The following is a 24,785-nucleotide window of genomic DNA, read 5'->3' on the forward strand; positions in this document are numbered from 1 at the left end:
CTTAAATTCTGGGTCAAATCGCCATTGAAACCATCTGAGCCTGGAGTTTTCTTTGTGGAAAAGATTTATAGTTTCAACGACAATATATGCCCCAAAATTGAATTTTTATATTACACCAAACTAGTGACAATGAATTGTAAAAGAGAAAAGTTCCATTTTTAGAGAACATAAAATACATAGCAATAAGTTTAACAAAATGCATGCAGGACTGCTGCTTAAAAATTATACAGTTTTGCTGAGAGAAGCTAGAGAATACCTAAATAAATGGAAAGGTATGCCATAATCATGGGTGAGAAGACCCAAAAATGTATGAAAGGCAATTCTCCTTTAATTTACCTGTACATTCAATGGAAGGTAATCAAAATCCCAACAGGCATTTTTGTAGAAGGTGCTACGTTGATTGTAAAACATATATGGAAATGCAAAGGACTTAGAATGCTTAGATAATATTTTAAAAGAGGAACAATGCTGGGGGATTTATACTACCTGAACTCAAGGTTTAATATACAGCTAGAATAATCAAGACAATGTGGTATTGGTATAATGATAAACAGATAAGTGGAACAAAATAGAGAATCAAGAAATAGATTTACACTTATACAGTCATTTGATTTTCCTTAAAAATTTCAAGGCAATTCAGTGGGGGAAAGGACAGTTCTTTCAATAAATGGTGCTGGAACAACTGGCTAAACTTGGTAGGGAAGTTAACCTCAACCTATACCTAACAGCATACAAAAATTTAAATTGAGGTGGTTCATAGATATAAACAACTATAAATTCTGACCTAAGCAAAAAAGAAAAGACCAGAACCAGAAATATAAAAAGTATAAAGGAAAAACTTTATGGGTAAAGGCAAACATACAGTAAACTTGGTAGATCAATCACTTATAAAGCTAGTTGGAAGGTTAGAAGACAAAACTAGTAAAATCATCTATATCCACAATAATTAGTGAAGGGATACACAAAACAAAAAGATGTAAAATATGATGTTAAAAAACTAAACATGGAGTGTGTTAAAAAGGCAGAATTGTTAGAATATGTTTGAACATAAGAGATCATTGACTTAATATATTCAGATGGATAGATAGATGATAGAAAGATAGGTAGGTAGCTAGCTAGCTAGCTAGATGATAGATTCCCATCATAACCACAAACCAAGAATATATAATAGATACACACAGAGAAAAAAGAGAAAGGAATCCAAACACAACACTAAAGATAGTCATCAAATTACAAGGGGAAGAGAACAAAAGAAGGAGACAGGAACAAAAAAACTACAAAAACAACCTTAAAACAATTAACAAAATGGCAGTAAGTACGTACCTATCAACAATTACTTTAAATGTAAATGGAATAAAGGCTCCAATCAAAAGACATAAAGTGGCGAACTGGATACAAAAATGAGACCCATAAATGCTTCTACATGAGACCAGATCTAAGGACACACAGACTGAAGGCGAGGGGATAGTAAAAGCTATTCCATGCAAATGGAAATGAAAAGAAAGCTGGGATAGCAATACTTATATCAGACAAAGTAGAATTTAAAACAAGATTGTCGGGCTTCCCTGGTGGCGCAGTGGTTGAGAGTCCGCCTGCCGATGCAGGGGACACGGGTTCGTGCCCCGATCCCGGAAGATCCCACATGCCGCGGAGCGGCTGGGCCCGCGAGCCATGGCCGCGGAGCCTGTGTGTCCGGAGCCTGTGCTCCGCAACGGGAGAGGCCACAGCAGTGAGAGGCCCGCGTACAGCAAAAAAAAAAAAAAAAAAAAAAAAAAACAAGATTGTCGGGACTTCCCTGGTGGTGCAGTGGTTAAGAATCCACCTGCCAATGCAGGGAACACGGGTTTGATCCCTGGTCTGGGAAGAACCCACTTGCCATGGAACAACCAAGCCCATGCACCACAACTACTGAGCCTGTGAGCCACGACTACTGAGCCCATGCGCCTCAGAGCCTGTGCTCTGCAACAAGAGAAGCCACTGCAATGAGAAGCCCACACACCTCAACGAAGAGTAGCCCCCACTCGCTGCAACTAGAGAAAGCCTGCATGCAGCAAAGAAGACCCAAAGCAGCAAAAAAAAATAATTAAAAAAAAAAGATTGTAACAAGAGACAAAGCACATTACATGTTGATAAAGGGATCAATTCAACATGAGATGTAACAATTGTTAATATATATGTAACCAACAGAGGAGCACCTAAATACATAAAGCAAATATTAACAGACATAAAGGGAGAAATTGAAGCTTGCACATTAATAGTAGGGGACTTTAATACCCCACTGAAGAGATCATCCAGACAGTAAATCAATAAGGATGTATTGCCTTAAATGACACATTAAAGCATACAAACTTAATAGATATATACAGAACATTCCATCCAAAAGCAGCAGAATACACATTATTTTCAAGTGCACATGGAACATTCTCCAGGGCAGATCACATGCTAGGCCACAAAATGTCACAATAAAGTTAAGAATATTGAAATCATACCAAGCATCTTTTCCAACCACAATGATACAGAACTAGAAGTCAAATACATGAAAAAAAAACCCTGCAAATAAACACAAACACATGGAGGCTAAACAATATTCTCCTAAACAACCAATGGGTCACTGAAGAAATCAAAGAGGAAATCAAAAAATACCTCGATAGAAATGAAAATGGAAACACAATCCAAAATCTGTGAAACACAGCAAATGCAGTTCTAAGAGAGAAATTTATAGTGATGCAAGCCTACCTCAGGAAACAAGAAAAATGTCAATCTAGTCTTACACATAAAGAAACTAGAAAAAGAAGAAGAATCAAAATCCAAAATTAGTAAAAGGAAAGAAATAAAGATCAGAGTAAAAATAATTGAAATAGAGACAAAGGACAATATAAAAGATCAATGAAACTAACAGGTAGTTCTCTGAAAAGATTACACTAAGTGAAACAAGTCAGACAGAGAAAGACAAATACTATATGATATCATTTGTATGTTGAATCTAAAAAGTACAACAAACTAGTGAGTACAACAAAAAAGAAGCAGACTCACAGATATAGAGAACAAACTAGTGGTTAGTTACCAGTGGGGAGAGGGGGAGAGGGAAAATATAGGGGTGGGAGAGTGGGATGTACAAACTATTGGGTGTAAAATAGGCTACAAGGATGTATTGTACAACACAAGGAATATAGCCAATATTTTGTAAAACCTGTAAATGGAGTGTGACCTTTAAAAATTATTTTAAAAATTAGGGCCTCCCTGGTGGCGCAGTGGTTGAGAGTCCGCCTGCCGATGCAGGGGATACGGGTTCGTGCCCCGGTCTGGGAGGATCCCACATGCCGCGGAGCGGCTGGGCCCGTGAGCCATGGCCGCTGGGCCTGCGCATCCGGAGCCTGTGCTCCGCAACGGGGGAGGCCACAACAGTGAGAGGCCCGCATACCGCAAAAAAAAAAAAAAAAAAAAAAAAAAAAAATTATTTTAAAAATTAAAAAAATTTTTTCATCATCACATTGTACACCTTAAGCTTACACACTGTTTCATGTCAATTATATCTCAATAAAGCTGTAGAAAAGAGCAAACTGTAAAAGCAGGAGGCAAAACAGCCTGAGGTGAGGAAGTGTAGGTGTTCTCTGAGGAGCTGCTCCGAAGTCAGATTTTATCAAGTCCTGTGGGAATTTCAATCAGATGAGTGAAAACTAACTTTGATCACTTTTCTGGATTCTGAAGTTAACTTTATGATGCAGTTCAACTGGGGAAAATGTACATCCCCAAATGGTGACTTTGCACTCAGATGGTGATAAGTTTACCAGGAGAATCATTCTGCATCTGGGAGAGCAATTTGTTGCTCCTCTGGGTGCATCAAGATGATCCCCAATAAACAAGGTCATGAAGACAGCAGGTGACAAGGTGATCCACTGGGAGAAGTTTTGCCATCTCATCCCTGATATACAGTCTGCCAAGTCAAACCCAGTTTTTCAAGATGTTCCACATTCCTGAGGAAGCCAACTGCTTTTAGTAAGGATCTGTGTCACTCAGCCTTGAGAATGAGATGGAGGTATGAAGACATTTTCAATATTCCCATTGCTCATCCTAAGCTTTTTTTTTTAAAAATAATTTTATTTATTTATTTTTGGCTGTGTTGGGTCTTCGTTGCTGCGCGTGGGCTTTCTCTAGTTGCGGCGAGAGGGGGCTGCTCTTCATTGTGGTGCGCGGGCTTCTCATTGCAGTGGCTTCTTGTTGCGGAGCACAGGCTCTAGGCATGGGGGCTTCAGTAGTTGTGGTGCATAGGCTCAGTAGTTGTGCCTCGCAGGCTCAGTAGTTGTGGCACACGGGCTTAGTTGCTCCGTGGCATGTGGGATCTTCCCGGACCGGGGCTTGAACCCGTGTCCCCTGCATTGGCAGATTCTTAACCACTGCGCCACCAGGGAAGCCCCATCCTAAGCTTTTTTACAGAGACTTCCAGTTTTTTCAGATTTAACCTTCTGTTAATTTTCTGTTTGACATAAGTATACTTTATCTTGTTTCTTACATTATTGTCCCTATTTCTCCCTTCTTTCATATATGTTGTTTTACTGTCTTCATTTTTTTCATTTTTTATTCTTTAGTCTCTCTTACAGCTCCAGTACTGTTTCATTGTCTTGATCAATTTGGTTTCGTTTAAAAACTGTATCACACTTTCTTCATTGTATGTTGACTTTTCAGTTTACTAGTAACTATTTGAAAATTCCATATATTCCATGAATTGGCTGATATCTCCCCTTACTTATGTTTTCTTTTATGTCTCTTCTTTATTCTCTACACCTTAATTGGTATTTATTTACATTTGATACATTTGCTTCTCAATTTCAATACTTGACCTCTTTTCTAATCATCTTATCCTTGCTTTTGTTTCCCTGCATCATTGTTTTTATATATAATACCCCTTTCCTCAAGTTATTGTACATCATTTTCGGTTAAAAATGCTTTAATCACATTTATGCTAATTTATAATATTGCTTCCTCCCTTAGAGGTTTTACACATTTGTTAACATATATTAAATCCTTTGTTCAACATATTTTATGCTATTTAAATGGTTTCATTGTTTTTATTGCATTTAAAAATCATCTTCATTCTGACATACAGAAATCCAAATGATTTTTATACTAACTTTGCTTTCACTAACCTTTGGAATTGGCTCTTAATAATTCTAATAATTTAGCAAATGATTCCATCAGTTTCCTTCTTAAAATTTATAGAATCTGTCAATGATAAAAGATAATATTACTTTCTTTCCAATTATTGTAAATTTTACTTTTTCTCTTTAATTTACAGCCCAGGAATCTGAAAACATGAGAAATAGAAGTGGTGAAAGATATTTTTACTTGCAGCAATCCCAAAGGAAAAGCTTTCAATGTTAAACACTTACTATCATCCTGTATTGTAGATGTTTTTGTCAGAGTAAGGGTATTCTTTCTATTGCTACCTAATTAAATATTATTATGATAAATATATGTTTAATTTTATTACATGATCTTATGCATATATTAACGTGTTAATTTCTTCCCCCTTTGGTCTATAAGTGTGGGTAATCATACAGATGAAGTTTCAATTTGGGGATAATTTATTGGTCAAGTTTGGGATAATTTATTGGTCAAAAGCTTGACTCTTTTTACATATTGGGAACACAATTTTACAGTTATTTTGTATAGACTGTTTTCACTGAATTAGTGAAATAGTCTTGTAATTTTTTTCATTCTATATTTTTACGTTTTGCTACCAAGATTATACTAACCTCATAACATGATTAATGGAATGTTATTCGATTAGCTGACCTTAGCAGTGGGTTGCAGATATTATTTGTATCTGGTGTGTTTGGCATACTTCACCATGACATATTCTTTGAGATTTCCTTTGGAACGATTTTTGCTCACCATCCAATTTTATCATGAGGAGCACTGTATACTTACATCTTTTTGTTATTCTGAAATCTTTTTTTGGTAAGTTAAGTCAAGTCCCCTAGAAATTTGCCCCCAGATCTCTTACATTTGCAAATTTATTGGCATAGTTAATCATAGTATCATGTTATTTTCTGATATTTGCAACTTCTTCACTGCTATCTTTTAACATGTTTAATCCTGAAATTATTTGTACGTTCCTTTTGGGGAGTATTACAATCTCACATAGGTGTGTTAATTTTATTTTTCTTCCGAAGGAACTGATTTTTAACATTTTTTTACCTTTCCATATGAAGACTGCCATCTATTAATTTCAGCTTTTACTTGTATCAATTCTGTTTATTTCTTTTTCTAATTAATTTGCTTTTCCTTTTCTAGTGTCACTGTTCCTCCCACCCCCATTTGAATTAACAGTTTTAGTTACACCTGCTTTATAACCTAATTCTGTGCCTATATTCTCAAAAATTTCTGGCATACAGCCTCTGGAGGTGACATATCTTGGTCTGAAATATAGAAGAATTGAATATTTCAACAGCCTCCCTCATACTGAACTGTCAATCATTACAAGCTCCATTATGTGCAATTTCACAGTACTTTGTTTTATTTGAAGCCCAGTTGACCTAATTAAAATATATTTAAAAAATCAATAAGATTATGTTTCCAAGTGATGCAGTTTTGGGATTTTTCTTCATACTCAAGTTTGTACTATATGGAAACACAAAATACCCTGAATAGCTAAAACAACCTTGAGAAAGAAGAACAAAGCTGGAGGTACCATACTTCCTGATTTCAAACTATACTACAAAGCTACAGTAATCAAAGCTATAGGGTACTGGTACAAAAACAGACAAATAGATCAATGGAACAGGATAGAGACCCCAGAAATGAATCCACACTTATATGGACAATTAATCTACCATAAAGGAGGCAAGAATATACAGTGAGGAAGACAGCCTCTTCAGTAAATGGTGTTAGAAAACTGGACAGCTATACACAAAAGATTCAAACTGGACTCTTCTTTCCCACCACGCACAAAAATAAATTCAAAATGGATTAAAGACTTAAATGTAAGACCTGAAACCATTAAACTTTTATTTTTATTTTTTTTAATTAATTTATTTATTTGCAGTATGTGGGCCTCTCACTGTTGTGGCCTCTCCCATTGCGGAGCACAGGCTCTGGACGCGCAGGCTCAGCGGCCATGGCTCACAGGTCCAGCCGCTCCGCGGCATGTGGGATCTTGCCAGACCGGGACACAAACCCGTGGTCCCTGCATTGGCAGGCGGACTCTCAACCACTGCGCCACCAGGGAAGCCCCCCATTAAACTTTTAGAAGAAAACATAGGCAGTACACTCTTTGACATCATTCTTAGAAACATTTTTTAAATATGTCGCCTCAGGAAAGAAAAGAAAAGCAAAAATAAACAAATGAGACTACATCAAACTAAAAAGCTTTGGGACTTCCCTGGTGAGCCAGTAGTTAAGACTTCACCTTCTAGTGCAGGGGGTGCAGGTTCGATCCCTGGTCAGGGAGCTAAGATCCCACATGCTTCACAGCCAAAAAACCAAAACATAAAACAGAAGCAATACTGTAACAAATTCAATAAAGACTGTAGGGCTTCCCTGGTGGCGCAGTGGTTGAGAGTCCTCCTGCCGATGCAGGGGACACGGGTTCGTGCCCCGGTCTGGGAAGATCCCACATGCCGCGGAGCGGCTGGGCCCGTGAGCCATGGCCGTTGAGTCTGCGCGTCCAGAGCCTGTGCTCCGCAACGGGAGAGGCCACAACAGTGAGAGGCCCACATACCGCAAAAAAAAAAAATAAAGACTGTAAAAATGGTCCATATCATAAAAAGCTTTTGCACAGTGAAGGGAACTATCAACAAAATGAAAAGGTCACCTACTAAATGGGAGAAAATATTTGCCAACAATGTATCTGATAAGGGGTTAATATCCAAATAAAAAAAGAGAACTCACACAACTCAATCAAAAAACCGAAGCAATCCAACTAAAAAATGGGCAGAGGATCTGAATAGACATCTTTCCAAAGAAGACATAAAGATGCAATCAGACACATGAAAAGATGATCGACATCACTAACGATTAGTGAAATGGCAACAAAACCACAATGAGATACCACCTCACAACTGGTAGAATGGTTATTATCAAAAGACAATAACAGGTGTTGGTGAGGGTATGGAGAAAAGGGAATCCTGTGAACTTTTTGTGGTATGTTAATTGGTGCAGCCACTATGGAAAGCAGTATGGAGATTCCTCAAAACATTAAAAATAGAACCATATTGATCTAGCATGTGATCCATGTGATCCAGCAATTCCACTTCTGGGTATTTATCCAAATAAAACAAAAACATTAATTAGAAAGGATATCTGCACCCCTATGTTCACTGCAGCATTATTTACAATAGCTAAGATATAGAAGCAACCCAAGTACCCATCTATAGATGAATGGATAAATAAGATGTGGAATGTGTACATATATTATTACTCAACCATGAAAAAGAATGAAATCCTGCCATTTGTGACAACATGGATTGACCTAGAGGGTATTGTGCTAAGTGAAATGAGTCAGACAGAGAAAGGCAAATACTGTATGATTTCACTTATATGTGGAATCTAAAAATAAAAGAAATGAAAAACATAATAAAACAGAAACAGAGTCCTCGATACAGAGAACAAACAGGTGGTTGCCGGAGAAGAAGGGGGTGGGGAGGAGGAAAGAAATAGGTGCGGGAGATTAATAGGTACAAAATTCCAGGTGCAAAGTGAATGAGTCTCTGGTATGAAATGTATGGTGCGGAGAACATAGTCAACAACTATGTAATATCTTTGTATGGTGCATGTCATAACTAGACTTATCATGGTGACCACTTTGAAATATACAGAAATACCAAATCACTATGTTGTGTAACAGGATCTGACATAGTGGTGTAGGTCAATTACACTTCTAAAACAAACTCATAGAAAAAAGAGATCAGATTTGTGGTTACCAGAGGCGGGGGGTGGAGCGAGGGAAAACTGGATGAAAGCAGTCAAAAGGTACAAAGTTCCAGTTATAAGCATTAGGGATATAATGTACAACATGATAAGGATAATTAACACTTATATGCGAAAGTTGTTAAGACAGTAATTCCTAAGAGTTCTCGTCACAAGAAAAAAAAAAGTTTAGATTGCATAGGCTGTTTGCAAATTCTACTTCCTTAACGACCTCCAGGCTTTATTTTAGATCCCTTTTACATAAATGACTGCTTTTTGTTGTTCATAGTCCACCTTTCTCCCTTTTGATCAATATCTTTCCTTGGAATGCATCGATGATCAATTATCTTATGTTTTTAGAATCATTTTTTGGTATTATTAAATAAGAGCCCCTCAGCACCGGTTAGGCTAATTCCTAGTGTGTCACATACCATGGAGGAGGGAAAGGAAATAAGAATCATGACTGTAAAGGAACAGCTACATTCAAACAATAAAAAGTCTTTCAGAAAGTAGAATTTAGGCATTGTCCACACCTAAAATAATGATGGAGTCAGTCCACTCTTCATTGGTGGAATGAATTGCAGGATGTGTCTGGTTGAGTAATCCAAGCCTCTGAGCAACTGTAATCTTAATATCCTAAGTAGCTGAGCAACAGGGAGAAATACAGAGTATAAAGAGAGAGTTTTAAAACAAAAAAGAGAGAACAAATTAAAACTGATTACATACGTAGTTGTAACCTGGATTTGCAGTAAGGCACTGAGTCCGGAGGGGAGCCAGCTGAGGAAGAATTCTAGACTTAAGGGTGGAAACCTCATTTTCAGTTTATAATGTCTCTGATGATGTCATCAGATGTTTAGGTAAACTTTCAGAGTGTCTCATATAGCAACAGACACAAAAATTTGTTTATACATGAGCTATTGTGGTGAAGTTTATGCTCTGAAGCATTATTAAATTGTCCAATATTAGCCATTGGCTTTAGTCCAGTGGCTTTGGGAAAAGGGAAGTTTTAGTTCTCAATTATTCCAAGTCAAAAGGATGGGAGAAAAACTGAAACTGTTTGTTTAGAGATTAATAGGCAGATATTTGAGGAAAACAGAAGAATTCTGGATCCAGTCCAGTTTACAGGGAAATACCAAAACCTCAAAGACAACAGCACTAGAACCTATTGTACACACAATAAAACCAAAGTTGGTTCTTTGAAAAGACCAACAAAATTTACAAACCTTTAGCTAGATATATTAAGAAAAAAAGAGAGAAGCCTCAAATCACTAAAATCAGAAATGACAGTGGGGACATTACCATTGATTAAACAGAAATAAAAAGGATTATAAGAGCGTACTATGAAAAACTGTATGCCAACAAACTGGATAACCTAGATGAAACAGACATATTTCTAGAAACATACAATCTACCAACATTGATTGTTGTCATGATTCACATGAAGAAATCGAAAAATCTGAACAGACTAATAACAAGCAAGGAGATTGAATCAGTAATCAAAAATCTCCCTGTAAAGAAAAGCCCCTGGACCTGATGGTTTCAATGGTGAATTTTACCAAACATTTAAAGAAGAATTAATATCAATCCTTCTTAAACTCTTCCAGCCTTCTCCCACAGTCGCTCATGCCCTTCTTTTCCAACCCTGGCCGGGCAGGATGGTTCCTGCAAAAAAGGGTAGCAAGAATAAGAAGGGCTGGTCCACCATCAATGAGGTGGTGACCAGAGAATACACTATCAACATTCACAAGTGCATCTATGGAGTGGGTTTCAAGAAGTGGGCCCCTCGGGCACTCAAAGAAATCTGGAAATTTGCCATGAAGGAGATGGGAACTCTAGATGTACACATTGACACCAGGCTCAACAAAGCTGTCTGGGCCAAAGGAATAAGGAATGTCCCATACCGTATCCATGTGCGGTTGTTCAGAAAACGTAATGAAGAAGAAGATTCACCAAACAAGTTCTATATGTTTGTTACTTATGTACCTGTCACCACTTTCAAAAATCTACAGACAGTTAATGTGGATGAGAACTAACCGCTGACTGTCCAATAAAGTTATAGAACTGCCAAACAACAACAACAACAAATCTCTTCCAAAAAATTGAAAAGGAAGGAACACTCCCAAATTCATTTTACAAGGCCAGCATTACCCTGATGCCAAAGCCAGATAAGGACACTACAAGAAAGCTACAGGCCAATATCCCTGATGAACATAAATGCAAAATTTCTCAACAAAATACAAGCAAACTGAATTCATCAGCACATTAAAAGGATCATACACCATGATCAAGTGAGATTTAGCCCTAGGATGCAATGATGTTTCAACACAGGCAAATCAGTAAATGTGATACACCACATTAATAGAATCACAAATACATATCCTATAGTCATCTCAATAGATGCAGAAAAGCATTTAACAAAATGCAACCCACTTTCTTGATAAAAACTCGAAACAAACTGCATGTAGAAGAAACACACCTCAACATAATAAAGGTCATATATGACAAGCCCTCAGATAACATACTCAACAGTGAAAGGTTGAAAGTTTTTCCTCTAAGATCAGGAACAAGACAAAGATGCTCACTCTAACCACTCCTGTTTAACACAGTGCTAGAAGTCCTAGCCAGAACGAGCAGGCAAGAAGATGAAATACAAGGCAACCAAATAGGAAAGGAAGAAGTAAAACTGTCTCTATTTGCAGATGGCATGAAAGAAAGAACCTAAAGAACCCTAAAGACTCCGCCAAAAAAACTGTTAGATCTAAACAAGAAATTCAGTAATGTTGCAGGATACAAGATCAGCATGCAAAAATTATACACTAACAGCAAGTTACCTGGGAAAAAAGCAATCCCACTTCTGATAGCATCAAAAAACAACAAACACAACAATAAAATAGGAGTAAATTTCACCAGATCTATACAGTGAAAACCTTATATAAGATAGTGACGAAAGGGACTGAAGACGCAAATAAATGAAAACAAGGGGGACTATATCAAACTAAAAAGTTCTGCACAGCAAAAGAAATTATCAAAAAGTGAAAAGGCGACCTACAGAATAGGAGAAAATATTTGCAAATGATGTATTGGGTAAGAGATTAATATACAAAATATATAAGGAACTCATACAACTCAAAAGCAAAAACAAAAACAAACCCCAGATAATCCAATTTTAAAATGGGCAAAGGACTTGAAAACATCTTCCCAAAGATACTCCAGTGGTCAACAGGTACATGAAAAGGTGTTCAACATCACTAATCATTAGGGAAATGCAAATCAGAACCAAAATGAGATATCACTTCACACCTGTTAGAATAACTATCAGAAATACAGGAGTGGGGTTCCCTGGTGGCACAGTGGTTAAGAGTCCGCCTGCCGATGCAGGGGACGCGGGTTCGTGCCCCAGTCCGGGAGGATCCCACGTGCTGCAGAGCGGCTGGGCCTGTGGGCCATGGCCGCTGAGCCTGCGCGTCCGGAGCCTGTGCTCCGTGGCGGGAGGGGCCACAGCACTGAGAGGCCTGCGTACCGCAAACAAACAAACAAACAAACAACTTGTACACAAATGATCATAGCAGCATTATTCATAATAGCTCAGGGGTAGAAGCAATCCAAATTCCCCTCAACTGATGAATAGACAAATATAATGTGGTCCGTCCATACAATCGAATATTATCTGGCAATAAAAAAGAATGAAGTATTGATACAGACTACAATGTGGATGAACCTTGAAAATATTATGCCAAGTAAAAGAAGTCAGTCACAGGAGACCACATATTGAATGATTTCATTTTATGTCAAATGTTCAGAATAAGCAAATCTATAGAGACGAAAGTAGATTAGTAACTGCCAGGGGCTAGGGGTCGAGGGAACAGGGAGTAACTGCTAATGAGTGTGGGATTTCTTTGGGGGGAGGTGAAAAGTTTCTAAAATTGATTGTGCTGATAGTTGCATACCTTTGAGGACATACTAATAACCACTGGGTGGTATACTCTTTTTTTTTGGATAGTGTACTTTAAATAGTATGTGGTATGTGAATGGTATGTGGTATGTGAATTATATCTCAATAAAGCTGTTATTGAAAATAATACACACACCAAAAAAACAAAAACTATGCACACATTCCATTAGCTGGCAGAGTAATGACACCACCATACATGTAACCTCTGGAAAACTCCACTAAGTCCTCATGGGAGAGTGTAAGTCCTCGTGGGAGAGTGAAAGGGGAAAAAATATAAGGTCCAGGAATTAGTGCCAAATAGGGAACAACTCTAATGGGCTATCTACACTCCAGAGGCCCTTGTGGGGTCAACCAAGGTCAATGTTGTACCTGCATCACAGTTCAAATTCTCCATCCACGCAACCCTCGTGCCTCCCTCTCCCTTCCACACGTGTCTTGCACTTCAAACTGCATTTCAGTGTCAAACTGCAACAGGATTCATCAGCATATGGATGGACTACGAAGCCTAGAAGTTGCATTTAACATATAGACAAGCCCTAGTGTATTTCAGGTCTACTTCCCAAGACATAGACTCATATCTGTACTGTGAGCCTGACATCCTGACCTGAAAGACAAGAGAAGAATAAAAAATAGCTGCTAGAAGCACTATTTACAATAGCCAAGACATGGAAGAAACCTAAATGTCCATCGACAGATGAATGGATAAAGATGTGGTACATATATACAATGGAATATTATTCAGCTGTAAAAAAGAATGAAATAATTGCATTTGCAGCAACATGAATGGACCTAGAGATTGTCATACTAAGTGAAGTAAGTCAGACAGAGAAAGACAAATACATGATATCACTTATACATGGAATCTAAAAAATGATACAAATGAACTTATTTACAAAACAGAAATAGACTCACTGACATAGAAAACAAACTTATGGTTACCAAAGGAGAAAGGTGGGGTGGATAAATTAGGAATTTGGGATTAAAAGATACACATTACTATATATAAAACAGATAAACAATAAGGACCTATATAGCTCAGGGAACTATATTCAATACCTTGTAATAACCTATAATGGAAAAGGATCTGAAAAAGAATATATATATATATATATATATATACTGTACTTCGCTTTACACCTGAAACATTGTAAATCAACTACACTTCAATAAAAAAATTTTTTAACTTTAAAAAAGTGTACGGAATTCCCTGGTGGTCCAGTGGTTAGGACTCCATGCTCTCACTGCCGAGGGCCTGGGTTCAATCCTTGGTCGCGGAACTAAGATCCCACAAGCCACATGGCACGGCCAAAAAATAATTTTTTTTAATAATAAGAAGTGTAAAAAAAAATAGCTGCTATAAGCATTACCTAGAGGCCACAAATGGAAACAGCCAAAGATGCCCAACCTCATTAGAATTCAGTATTCAGAAAGATTCTAATTAAAACCATAATAGCATACCACTTCATATCCAGCCAGCTGTCAAAAATTTAAAAGACTCTCGATATGAGGTTTTAACCCATAGAATAAAACAGATATCCATGAGTTCATGTTGATCTAAGTAAATAATCAAATAAGTAACGGGGAGAAGGAACAGCTCTTTCTTTCAATAGAATTCCAACTAATAGACGTAGAAGGAGAAAGGGACATGAAAAATCACTATTAGGCAAATGCCCCAGTAACAACTGTCACAGGCCAGATCCACCAACAGATGCTAAAGTTAGCAGGTGCAAGTTTGAGGAGAATCAAGACTTGTATAGTCATGAAGTATCTCCCCCAAGACACTTATTAATTGCAAAGGGAAAGACAGTAACTTTACAGTGGAGAAGTGCAGCAGACTGTCCCTTAACCTAGAGACCAAGGTCAACATCGCCCATAACAAGACATACTGACATGTCTGATATGATGCACTGAGAAAGACACAGCATCATCTGTGTGGTATTCCTGGCAAAAATGTGTAACTTCAACGATGAAAAGCATCAGATAAACCCAAATTTAGGGACAGTTAATAAAAGAGCTGATAAATACTCCTTAAAAGTGTCAAGGTCATGAAAGACAAGGAAATGTAGAGGGACATGACCAAGCCAGCCTGGTCTTCCAGATGTGGAATTGAGCCGCCTTGGGAGGGAATTCCCCCAGCTCCATTCAAGCCTTCTGATGAGTGAGGCCCTGGCAGTGAGGATGAGCCAGGGCTTCGAGCCAGGAACATCCAGATAAGCCACCCACCAAAACCTGACTCACAGAAAGTGTGTGTGAGGTGACAAGTGTTTATTGCTTTGAGCAGCTTTTTTAGAGAAAATAATTGCTGTTGTGAACAGTGGTCACCAGATGGCGCCCAGCTTCCAAGGATGGAAACAAAAATGACTGCCAACATTATAAAGAGGTCATTGCCCGTGAGTTCATTTGTAAATGCATCACAAGCCTAATAAAAATGTCATTGGGGTTTTTTCCTAGAGCTAGACAACTTGATTATAAGGTTCATTTGAAAGTAAAACAGGCAAATATGGGGGGAAAAACTGAAAAATAAGAAGGAGGAGGAGAAAACAGATATTAAAAACCATATAAAACAATGTGTTATTGGTGCATCAGTAAGTAAACAGATCAGTCCAGAAATAGAAACAATTGCTTACGGAAATTAATATGATCATATAATACGTTTTAATTTAGGAAGGAACTCTAGGGAAGCCTTTAATTTAGTAGTGTTAGAGCAACTAGATAAACAAAAAGAAAAGCTTGAGTCTGTTCCTCACACTGGATACCAGATTAAATTCGAAGTATATCAAAGAACTAAGTGGAGGGGCTTCCCTGGTGGTGCAGTGGTTGAAAGTCCGCCTGCCAATGCAGGCGACACGGGTTCATGCCCCGGTCCGGTGAGTCTCCTAATGACCTGAGAGTGTGGGAACAAGGTAAATTTGCCAAACTGTTCATCAAAATCCAGAAGCAATGAAAGAGAATTTTGTCAAATAACCAAGCAAAAATGAAAACCTTTTGCGGGTTCAAAACATAAACCCACCAGGCGCAAACTAAAAACTACAGATGACAAAATGAAGGAAAAAAAATTTACAACATATATCACAGACAAAGGGTTACTATCCCTAAAATATAAAGGCCATCTAAAAATTGAGGCAAAAAGGGCTTCCCTGGTGGCGCAGTGGTTGAGAGTCCACCTGCCGACGCAGGGGACACGGGTTCGTGCCCCGGTCCAGGAAGATCCCACATGCTGCGGAGCGGCTGGGCCCGTGAGCCATGGCCGCTGAGCCTGCGCGTCCAGAGCCTGTGCTCCGCAACGGGAGAGGCCACAACAGTGAGAGGCCCGCGTAACCTCAAAAAAAAAAAAAAAATTGAGGTAAAAAAGACCAAGAAACCTATCGAAAGTGGGCAAGATACATGAAGAAGAAGTTCACATAAAAAGAAATGCCAACGTCCTCTACATATACAAAACTATGCTCAACCCCACTCATAATTTTTAAAAACCACAAATTCAAACCACACGGAGATTCTTTTTCTCACTTATCAGATTAGCAAAACTCCAAGCGTTTGACAACACTGTTGGCAATGCCATGGGGACACAGGTGTTCTCACATCTTGCTAGTGGAATGCAAAAAAGTAAAGCCTCCATGGAGGAGAATTTGGCAATATCTAGCAAATTTACCCTTTGTCCCCACAATCCCACGGATTCTAATGCAAAGACACACACCAAGACACTATAGCCATCTGCCGATGGGATGTCTGCACCTGAGTATCTCTGTTGGAACCTGATCAAATCCAAAAGCAAATCAATCATCTCCAACACCATCACCCCATCCCTCTTCCTACAGTGCCTGTATTGTGTGAATGGGCACCACAGTCCATCTGCGACCCAGGCCAGGAAAGTGGGAACTGTCCTAGACTCCTCCCTCTGCTCAAATAGTAATCAAGACTTTTAAATATCTTCTGTATCCCTCTTCTCCACCCCACTCCCACTACTCTAGTGTGGACAGTCTTCATCTTTAACTTGTATTACTGCAGCAGGCTCTGGATCAGTCAGTCAGGGTCCGGTAAGGAGAGAGAAACCACACCAGTTACTCTAACAGAGAGAATTTAATAACATATGGACTATAATACAAGGAACTGACAACTTGGTATAAAGTTGTTATCTAGATAACTGAAAGGGTAAAAAAAAAAAAAAAAAAACAGAATTCTAAGGCAGCTAGCTGTTCTTAAACCTTAGCCAAATCACCTGGAGGACTTGTTAAAAGGCAGATGGTTGAGGACAACTACCAGAGTCTCTGATGGGTCTGGGATGGGGCTTGGAGTTTTGCAATTCTCACAGGTTCCCAGCTGATACTGATGCTGTTGGTCTGGGCACCACACTCTGAGAACTACAGCTCTAAGATAGGAGAGAAATAGCAACTGCAGGAAGCAGGGACCACACCTAGAGCTGGGGGAACACAGATGCAAAAGAAGGGGCACTAGCCAGCTGGCGCTGATGTTTCTGATGAGACTGGTTTTGCAAGAGTTAGAAAACTACAAATTGGATTCAGCAGCTGCTACAGGAAGACAGCACTGCTTCTACTCCTGCCACTGCCACCACCATCAGAGTGAAGAAGTGCTGCTGGGTAACACTCACAAGAACAGCAGGCAAGTCAGTCCCTTCTGCATAAGGTGACCAAGCACCCTGGCAAGAGTTTCCCAGGAAGCAGAACTTTCAGTGCTAAAACTGGAGAAGTCCTGGGAAAACCAGGATGAGTTAATCACCCTACTTCTGCAATCTCCTAGTAAACCCCATTGCCAGGGTCTAAAACAGAACCACCTGGTAAAGCAGAAGTGTGGTTTCCCAGCTCAGCATCACAAAGCAAAACATAGCAGGGTGGGTTGGGAGCTCAGAGACAATAAATTCATAATCGACACTGCCTGCACATGATCTTCCTGGTCCTCTGCAATCCATCCTCAGGGGTGCCGTCAAGAGAAACTTTATAAATAGGTATAACCGATCACTTCAGACTCTTGCCAAAAATTTTTCAATAGCTGTCTGTGATATTGTGATTTATATTAAGAAATATATATTTGGTCTTTGTTCCCTTTCCTGACACAGAGTCCCTAAAACCCTTGGATTTCCTAAGTGATAAGAGCGAAAAAAGTGAAAAGAGTGTCTTATTCTTCACAAGCCCCTTTCAACCACACCCGAGTTTATGGTAATGAAGTGGCTGTTGGAAAGCCAAGGATGAGGGCTGGTTGCCAGGGAACCAATCCTGTGATTAGAGGGTTGGAACTCAGCCTCCCACCCCCCTCACCTCCAGGGAGGGGAGAGAGGTTGGATGTTGATCACCAAAGGGCAATGATTTAACCAATTATACCTATGTGACAAAGCCTCCATAAAAAACTCTAAGACGTTCCGAGAGCTTTCGGGTTGGTGAACACGTGGAGGTGCTGGGAGGGTGGCACCACGCCTGCAGAGGGTATGGATGCTGCTCTGCATCCGTGTCCCATACTTTGCCCTGTGCATCTCTTCCATTCAACCATTCCAGAGTTGCATCCTTTTTACAAGTAAGTAAACTGTTTTCCTGAGTTCTGTGAGCTGTTCTAGCAAATTATCGAACCCGAGGAGGGGGTGATGGGAACCCCCGATTTGTAGCCAAGTGGGACAGAGGTTGCAGGTAACCTGAAGACCCACTGCTTGCAATAGGTATCTGAGTTGGGGGTTAGGCTCGTGGGACTGAGCCCTTAACCTGGGTGGGATCTCAAGCTAACTCCAGGTAGGTGGTGTCAGAATTGAACTGAATTCTAAGACATGCAGTTGGTGTCCCCAGAGAACTGGAGAATTTCTTGGTGTGGGAAAAACCTCCACACGTTTGGTGACTGGTACTGAGAGCTGAGTGGTGACTAGAGGAGGAAACAGCGTTCTTCCTTTTCACTGCCTGCCAGCCAATCAGGGTGAAATTCCAACTTTATTTTTTAATTTAATTATTTACTTATTTATTATTTTTGGCTGCATTGGGTCTCCATTGCTGTGTGCGGGCTTTCTCTAGTTGTGGAGAGCGGGGGCTACTCTTCGTTGCCGTGCGCAGGCTTCTCTTGTTGCGGAGCACGGGCTCTAGGTGCTGGCTTCAGTTGTTGTGGCTCGCGGGCTCTAGAGCACAGGCTCAGTAGTTGTGACGCACGCGCTTAGCTGCTCTGCGGCATGTGGGATCTTCCCGGACCAGGGCTCAAACCCGTGTCCCCCGAATTGGCAGGTGGATTCTTAACCACTGCGCCACCAGGGAAGTCCCCCAACTTTTTAATGCAGCATAAAAGGCTCTTCAAGGTTATCTTCAGCGCAGTCTCATCTCCTTTCCTGAACTTTATGTTCCAGAAATACAGACATTTTTGAGTTTCCTAAAGCAAACCGTGTTCTCAAGTCGCTATGCTTTGAATATACTATTGACTCATCTGTTGAAAAGCACATAAATTCCTTTTTCAGAGGAAAACAGAAGATCAGAATATGTGCTTCCCCTTTAAGAATGGAAGTTAGTTTTCAATCCATAAAGTGTTAGCTGGATTTGAAGGCCAAGGACAATCTCAAAGCAAATGAGTTTTTTTGAATTCCACAGTAGTTACTGTTCTCAAGTTTTTAACACCCAAGGAGAAAAAAGATAAGAACACTTCCAGTGCTGATGAAACTTGTTAGTTTTTTTGTCCTGTTAAAGATATTTATATTTGAATTTCTTTTAAGGCTTGAAATATTTTTAGATGAAATCCATAAATGAAAAGCAATGGTTGCTTTAAAAATTAGAGATGGTTTATAAAGCCGTATCAGATGATAAAAAAAAAGGTTCAGTAATAATGTACAAAGCTTGTTCTTAAATTCAAAGGCTATTAAGATCCTTATGTGGTTATGTGGTTAAGAGAGAGATTTTGCTTTTTTTCTGTTTCTACTGTAGTACTTTTTTTTTTTAATTAAGTAATTTATGACCAGTCTTGTTTGGTTTTTCTCCAGCATAAATTCCCCCATGAAAAAGGACTTCCAAGGCAAACACTGAGCTGTTTATAGGACCCCACTGGATTCAATATCTTCCTCCAGTGAGTTGGATTATAACTATTTGCATGACCATCTTTCCCCTACAGTGATCCTCCTTTTAGCCAGTAACTCTGGGTTTTGGTCTTCAGACTCCACATTGGTAGCACAATATCCTTTGTAGGGTGGACACCTGTGAGTGAACGTAACAGCACTTTTGATAAAACCGAGTTCCCATGCAGCCCAATGCAGATGATCGTTATTTAACCTTGGGCAAGCTTGACTTGGGCAATGGTTGACTTGGGCAATGGTTGCCTGACTCTCCGGTAACTCGTGGACAGAAGGCGGAGTGCAGGGGGCAGGAGTGAGCACTCCGAAGTCAGACTGCTCTACTTGGCAGTTGCCCGTTCCACGCACTTGGGCAAGTGATTGAACTGCCCAGGGCCTGCCTGCCTTTCCTATAGAATAGTGGTGGTAAGGATGGTTCCCACCTCCTCCGTCGCACTGAGGATTAAATGAGGCGATGCATGTTAGGTCCAGAGCACAGTGCTTGACACTTTAGACAGAGTGTAAATATTCGCGGTTGGAGTTATTTTCTTTGAAACACGGTCAGTGGTACTCACTTCATAGTGTTTTAAGGACTAAATGGAGTGACGTGGTCAGTGACTGACAGTGATCTGACATATGGCAGGCACTCCTGCTTGTCTCCTTTACTTGTTCTGGGGCAGTTCTGTCTCTCCAAAATGCACCCAGCTGAGTGGCTAGCTCTGCTACTTCTTGTGTATCACCCATGGGGAGAAAAAGTTCTTCTCCGAAAGAAGGAACACTGGCTTATGCCAGAACTAATGGAGTGGAGTTGAAGGGCAGCATTGAAGACTGGTGAGAGATGAGGTGGGTGTTAGCTTGCTGGGGCTGCTATAACAGAATAGCATAGACTGGGTGGCTTAACAACAGAAATTTATTTTCTCACAGTTCTGGAGGTTGGAAGTCCAGTATCAAGGTGCCAGAAGGGTTGGTTTCTCTTGAGGCCTCTCTCCTTGGCTTGCAGACAGCCACCTTCTCACTGTGTCCTCACGTGGCCTTTTCTCTTCGTGCACATGCCTTTGATGTCTCTTCCTCTTCCAATAAGGACACTAGTCCTACTGGATTAGGGCCCCAGCCTTGTAACCTCATTTAACCTTAATTACCTCCCTAAAAACCCTATCTCCAAACTCAGCCACACTTGGGGGTCAGGGCTTCAACATACAGATTTGAGGGGGGAGGGCATTATGCAGTCCAGGACAATGTGATAAGGCAGGAGATGAGTAGGGACCAGAACCAGATCACAAAGGGCTGGCTTGGGGGCTTTCTTCTTCACCCACCCAACCCTGGAGGTCTCCTGGGAATTGGCTCCATGGAGAGTCCCTTTCTGTCCTTTACCTTCCAGACAGGACTAAGCACAGCTCAACGGTGCATTTTTCAAGGTTGCCTGGGATTAGGGAGTTCCCTGATGGCCTAGTGGTTAGGATTCCGGGCTTCCAATGCCGTGGCCTGGGTTCAGTCCCTGGTCAGGGAACTGAGATCCTGTAAACTGCATGGCACAGCCAAAAAATAAACAAAAGTGGGTTGCCTGGGTAAGAGCAGACCCAGTGGAAATCACTAGAGGGAAGTTGCCTGGAGAGCAAGCACACCTGGGAGGGATTATGCAAATTACATGCACAGGATTCCCCCCTCCCCCCACTCCTCCCCCAGTTAGGCTTCCTTTTTTTTTTGGCTACGTTGGGTCTTCGTTGCTGCACGTGGGCTTTCTCTAGTTGCATCGAGAGGGGGTTACTCTTTGTTACGGTATGTGCCCACTGCGTTGGCTTCTCTTGCTGCAGAGCACGGGCTCTAGGCACGTGGGCTTCAGTGGTTGCAGTGCGCGGGCTCTAGGGTGAGTGGGCTTCGGTAGTTGTGGCTCGCAGGCTCAGTAGTTGTGGCTCGCAGGCTCTAGAGAGCAGGCTCGGCAGTTGTGGCACACGGGATTAGTTGCTCCGCGGCATGTGGGATCTTCCTGGACCAGGGCTCGAAGCCATGTCCCCTGCACTGGCAGGCGGATTCCTAACCACTGTGCCACCAGGGAAGTACCAGGCTTCCTTCTTTGAGTCAGTGGCCCAGGGCTTTTGAAAAAGAGCCTAAACCTGACCAGAGCAGTCCATTAATTCCTGCATTCCACAAATCTGAGTGCCCACTGCTCCAGGGACTGTTCTAGGCCCTGGGGCTCTTGCAGTTTAGGTTCTAGGCCTGCACCATCCAGTATAATATTGTCAATATTAAGCACTTGGAATGTGGCTAGTCTGAACTGAGATGTCCTGAAGTATAAAATACACACCAGATTTCAAAGACAATATAAAATATCTCATTAATAATTTTTCTATTAAATGCATGCTAAAATCATATGTCCAATACATTGTATTAAATACAATATGTGTTATTAAAATTAATTCCATCTATTTCTTTTTAACCTTTTTTTTTTAAACAGGATTCCTGGAAATTTGACATGATATATGTGACTCGCATTTGTGGCTCACATTCTATTTCTCTTGGGCTGTGCTATTCTAGAAGCTCCACCTGGAGACTCTGATCAAGCTCCTTCTAATGGACATAATCAGAGGGGACCTTAACTTGGACCACCATTCTTAAGGATTAGGCAATTTGGAGCAAATGCCTCTAGCTGATGATATCTGTTTTAAAGTAAGCTGTGAGGATGGGGGAAAAAATGGGAAAAGGGGGGAAAGAAATGAGATCAGCAACAGCTGGAGAGACCAGAGAGGGACAAAGAGTGCTCTGAGGCCTGAGAGCACATTTCCAACTTGCCCTCTGTAATAGGCAGAAAAATGACCCTCCAAAGATGTCCATGTCCTAATGCCTGGAACCTGTCCATATGTTATCTTACATGGCAAAAGCGAGACACTGCAAATATGATTAAGCTAAGGATTTTGAGACGGGGAGAGGATTCCAGATTATCCAGGTAGACCCAATGTAATCACAAGGGTCCTTATAAGTAAAAGAGGGAGGCAGGAGAGTCAGAGAAGATGTGAGGATGGAAGCAGAGCTCAGAGTGATGTCACGCTGGCTCTGAAGATGAAGGAAGGGGCCACAAGCCAAGGAATGCAGGTGGTCTCTAGAAGCTGGAAAAGGCAAGGAAATGGCTTCTCCCCTGAAGCCTCCATAAGGAATGAAGCCCTATGACACTTTGATTTTAGCCCAGTGAGAGTGATTTTAGACTTCTAACCTCCAGAATTGTAAGATAGTAAATTTGTGTTCTTGTAAGCCACTAAGTTTGTGGTAATTTGTTACAGGAGCTATAGGAAACAAATCCACTCACTTGCCTGCTGGATCTTTCTTTCTTTTTCCTTTCTTTCTCTCTTTCTTTCTTTTCTTTTTCTTTCTTTTTCTTTCTTTTCTTTCTTTTTCTTTCTCTCTCTCTCTCTTTCTCTTTCTCTTTCCTTTCTTCCTTTCCTTCCCTTCCTTCCCTTCCTTCTTTCCTTCTTTCCTCCCTCCCTCCCTCTCTCCCTCTCTCTCCCTCTTTCTTTCTTTCTCTTTCTCTCTCTCTCTTTCTTTCTTTCTTTCTTTTCTTTCTCTCCCTCTCTTTTTTTCTCCTGGATATTTCTTTGAGTCACATTCCTCACTAGCTGAGAGAGCCACTTCCTTCTAAGATGTAGTGGGGAAAGCCCTGGCTGGGTCTTCAGTATACCCTGTGGGTCTCTGGACAAATCTCTTTTCCTCTGTTAAGGAGCAAGGAGATTGGGAAAACTGTGTGGACTTCTAGTGGAGAGGACTGGCATATTTGTCTGCACTGGGCATCAGCATAGATGCCTTTCTGAAATTAGGACAGAACAAGTATCAAAGAATTGGATAGTAGTTCAACACGCTGAGTCCTTTAAATGAGATAAATCATCTCATTTAATTCTGAGAAGAGCCCTATGACTTAGATAACTATGAGTATCCCATTTTAAAGCTAAGGAAACCAAGGTCAGAGAGGTTAGGTAATTTGCCCACGATGACTAAGACAGAAAAATATGAGCCAAGAGTCAAACCTAGGTTTACAGACTGCTGAGAACCACCCTTCTTACTGATGGGAGAGACCATGACGAACAGGATGGATCCATAAGTTTTTTTTTTGTTTTTTCTTTTTGTGGTACGTGGGCCTCTCACTGTTGTGGCCTCTCCCATTGTGGAGCACAGGCTCCGGACGCACAGGCTCAGTGGCCATGGCTCACGGGCCCAGCCACTCCGTGGCATGTGGGATCTTCCCAGACCGGGGCACGAATCCATGTACCCTGCATCAGCAGGCAGACTCTCAACCACTGCGCCATCAGGGAAGCCCGATCCATAAGTTTTATTCATTCATTCATTCATCTCACAGGTAGCTGGGCCCCTGTGCTTAGAATTCAGGGTACAGTGATAAACAACTCAGGCCGGACTCTTACAGCATGGAAGTCACATTCTATGAGAAGGACACCAACAACTCGGAAGTGAGCTGATTGTGATGAGAATGATGAGGAACATTAAGAGAGTGAGGTGAGAGGGAGCGGATGGGACTAGGAGGCTACCTTCTGAAGCAATATGTGGTTCTGAACTTGAGAGCCCACTGCCCTCCAAGGGGTGTCATGACCAAATTCATCATGTTTCCTCTCTTTTGTTTCCCTTGGTAATCCCCCCAAACACAAGCTCGTCTCGTCATCTCAGGTTCTCTCATCTCCATCATTCTATGTTGTCTTTTTTTTTTTTTTTTTTTTTTTGCGGTATGCGGGCCTCTCACTGTTGTGGCCTCTCCCGTTGCAGAGCACAGGCTCCGGACACGCAGGCTCAGCGGCCATGGCTCACGGGCCCAGCCGCTCCGCAGCATGTGGGATCTTCCCGGACCAGGGGCACGAACCCGTGTCCCCTGCATCGGCAGGCGGACTCTCAACCACTGCAGCACCAGGGAAGCCC

At 40.9% G+C, this 24,785-nt stretch overlaps 2 protein-coding genes across 2 annotated transcripts in view; one reads left to right on the forward strand and one right to left on the reverse strand.

Moving 5' to 3' along the window:
* The window catches only part of LOC309794791 (uncharacterized protein), a gene marked incomplete at its 5' end in the record, with an annotated part of 47,226 nt that overhangs the window by 4,496 nt on the left and 17,945 nt on the right, over positions 1 to 24,785 (reverse strand). The gene's annotated exons all lie outside the window — the stretch shown is intronic.
* On the forward strand, positions 10,563 to 10,957 carry LOC309795073 (large ribosomal subunit protein eL31-like; the record flags this gene model as incomplete). Its single annotated transcript, XM_082607119.1, has 1 exon — positions 10,563 to 10,957. The coding sequence occupies one exon, from the start codon at positions 10,563 to 10,565 to the stop codon at positions 10,938 to 10,940; it is 378 nt and encodes a 125-aa protein (XP_082463245.1). The 3' UTR covers positions 10,941 to 10,957.

Source organism: Mesoplodon mirus (genome assembly GCF_964341445.2).
Source record: "Mesoplodon mirus genome assembly, chromosome: 19".
NCBI lineage: Eukaryota > Metazoa > Chordata > Mammalia > Artiodactyla > Ziphiidae > Mesoplodon > Mesoplodon mirus.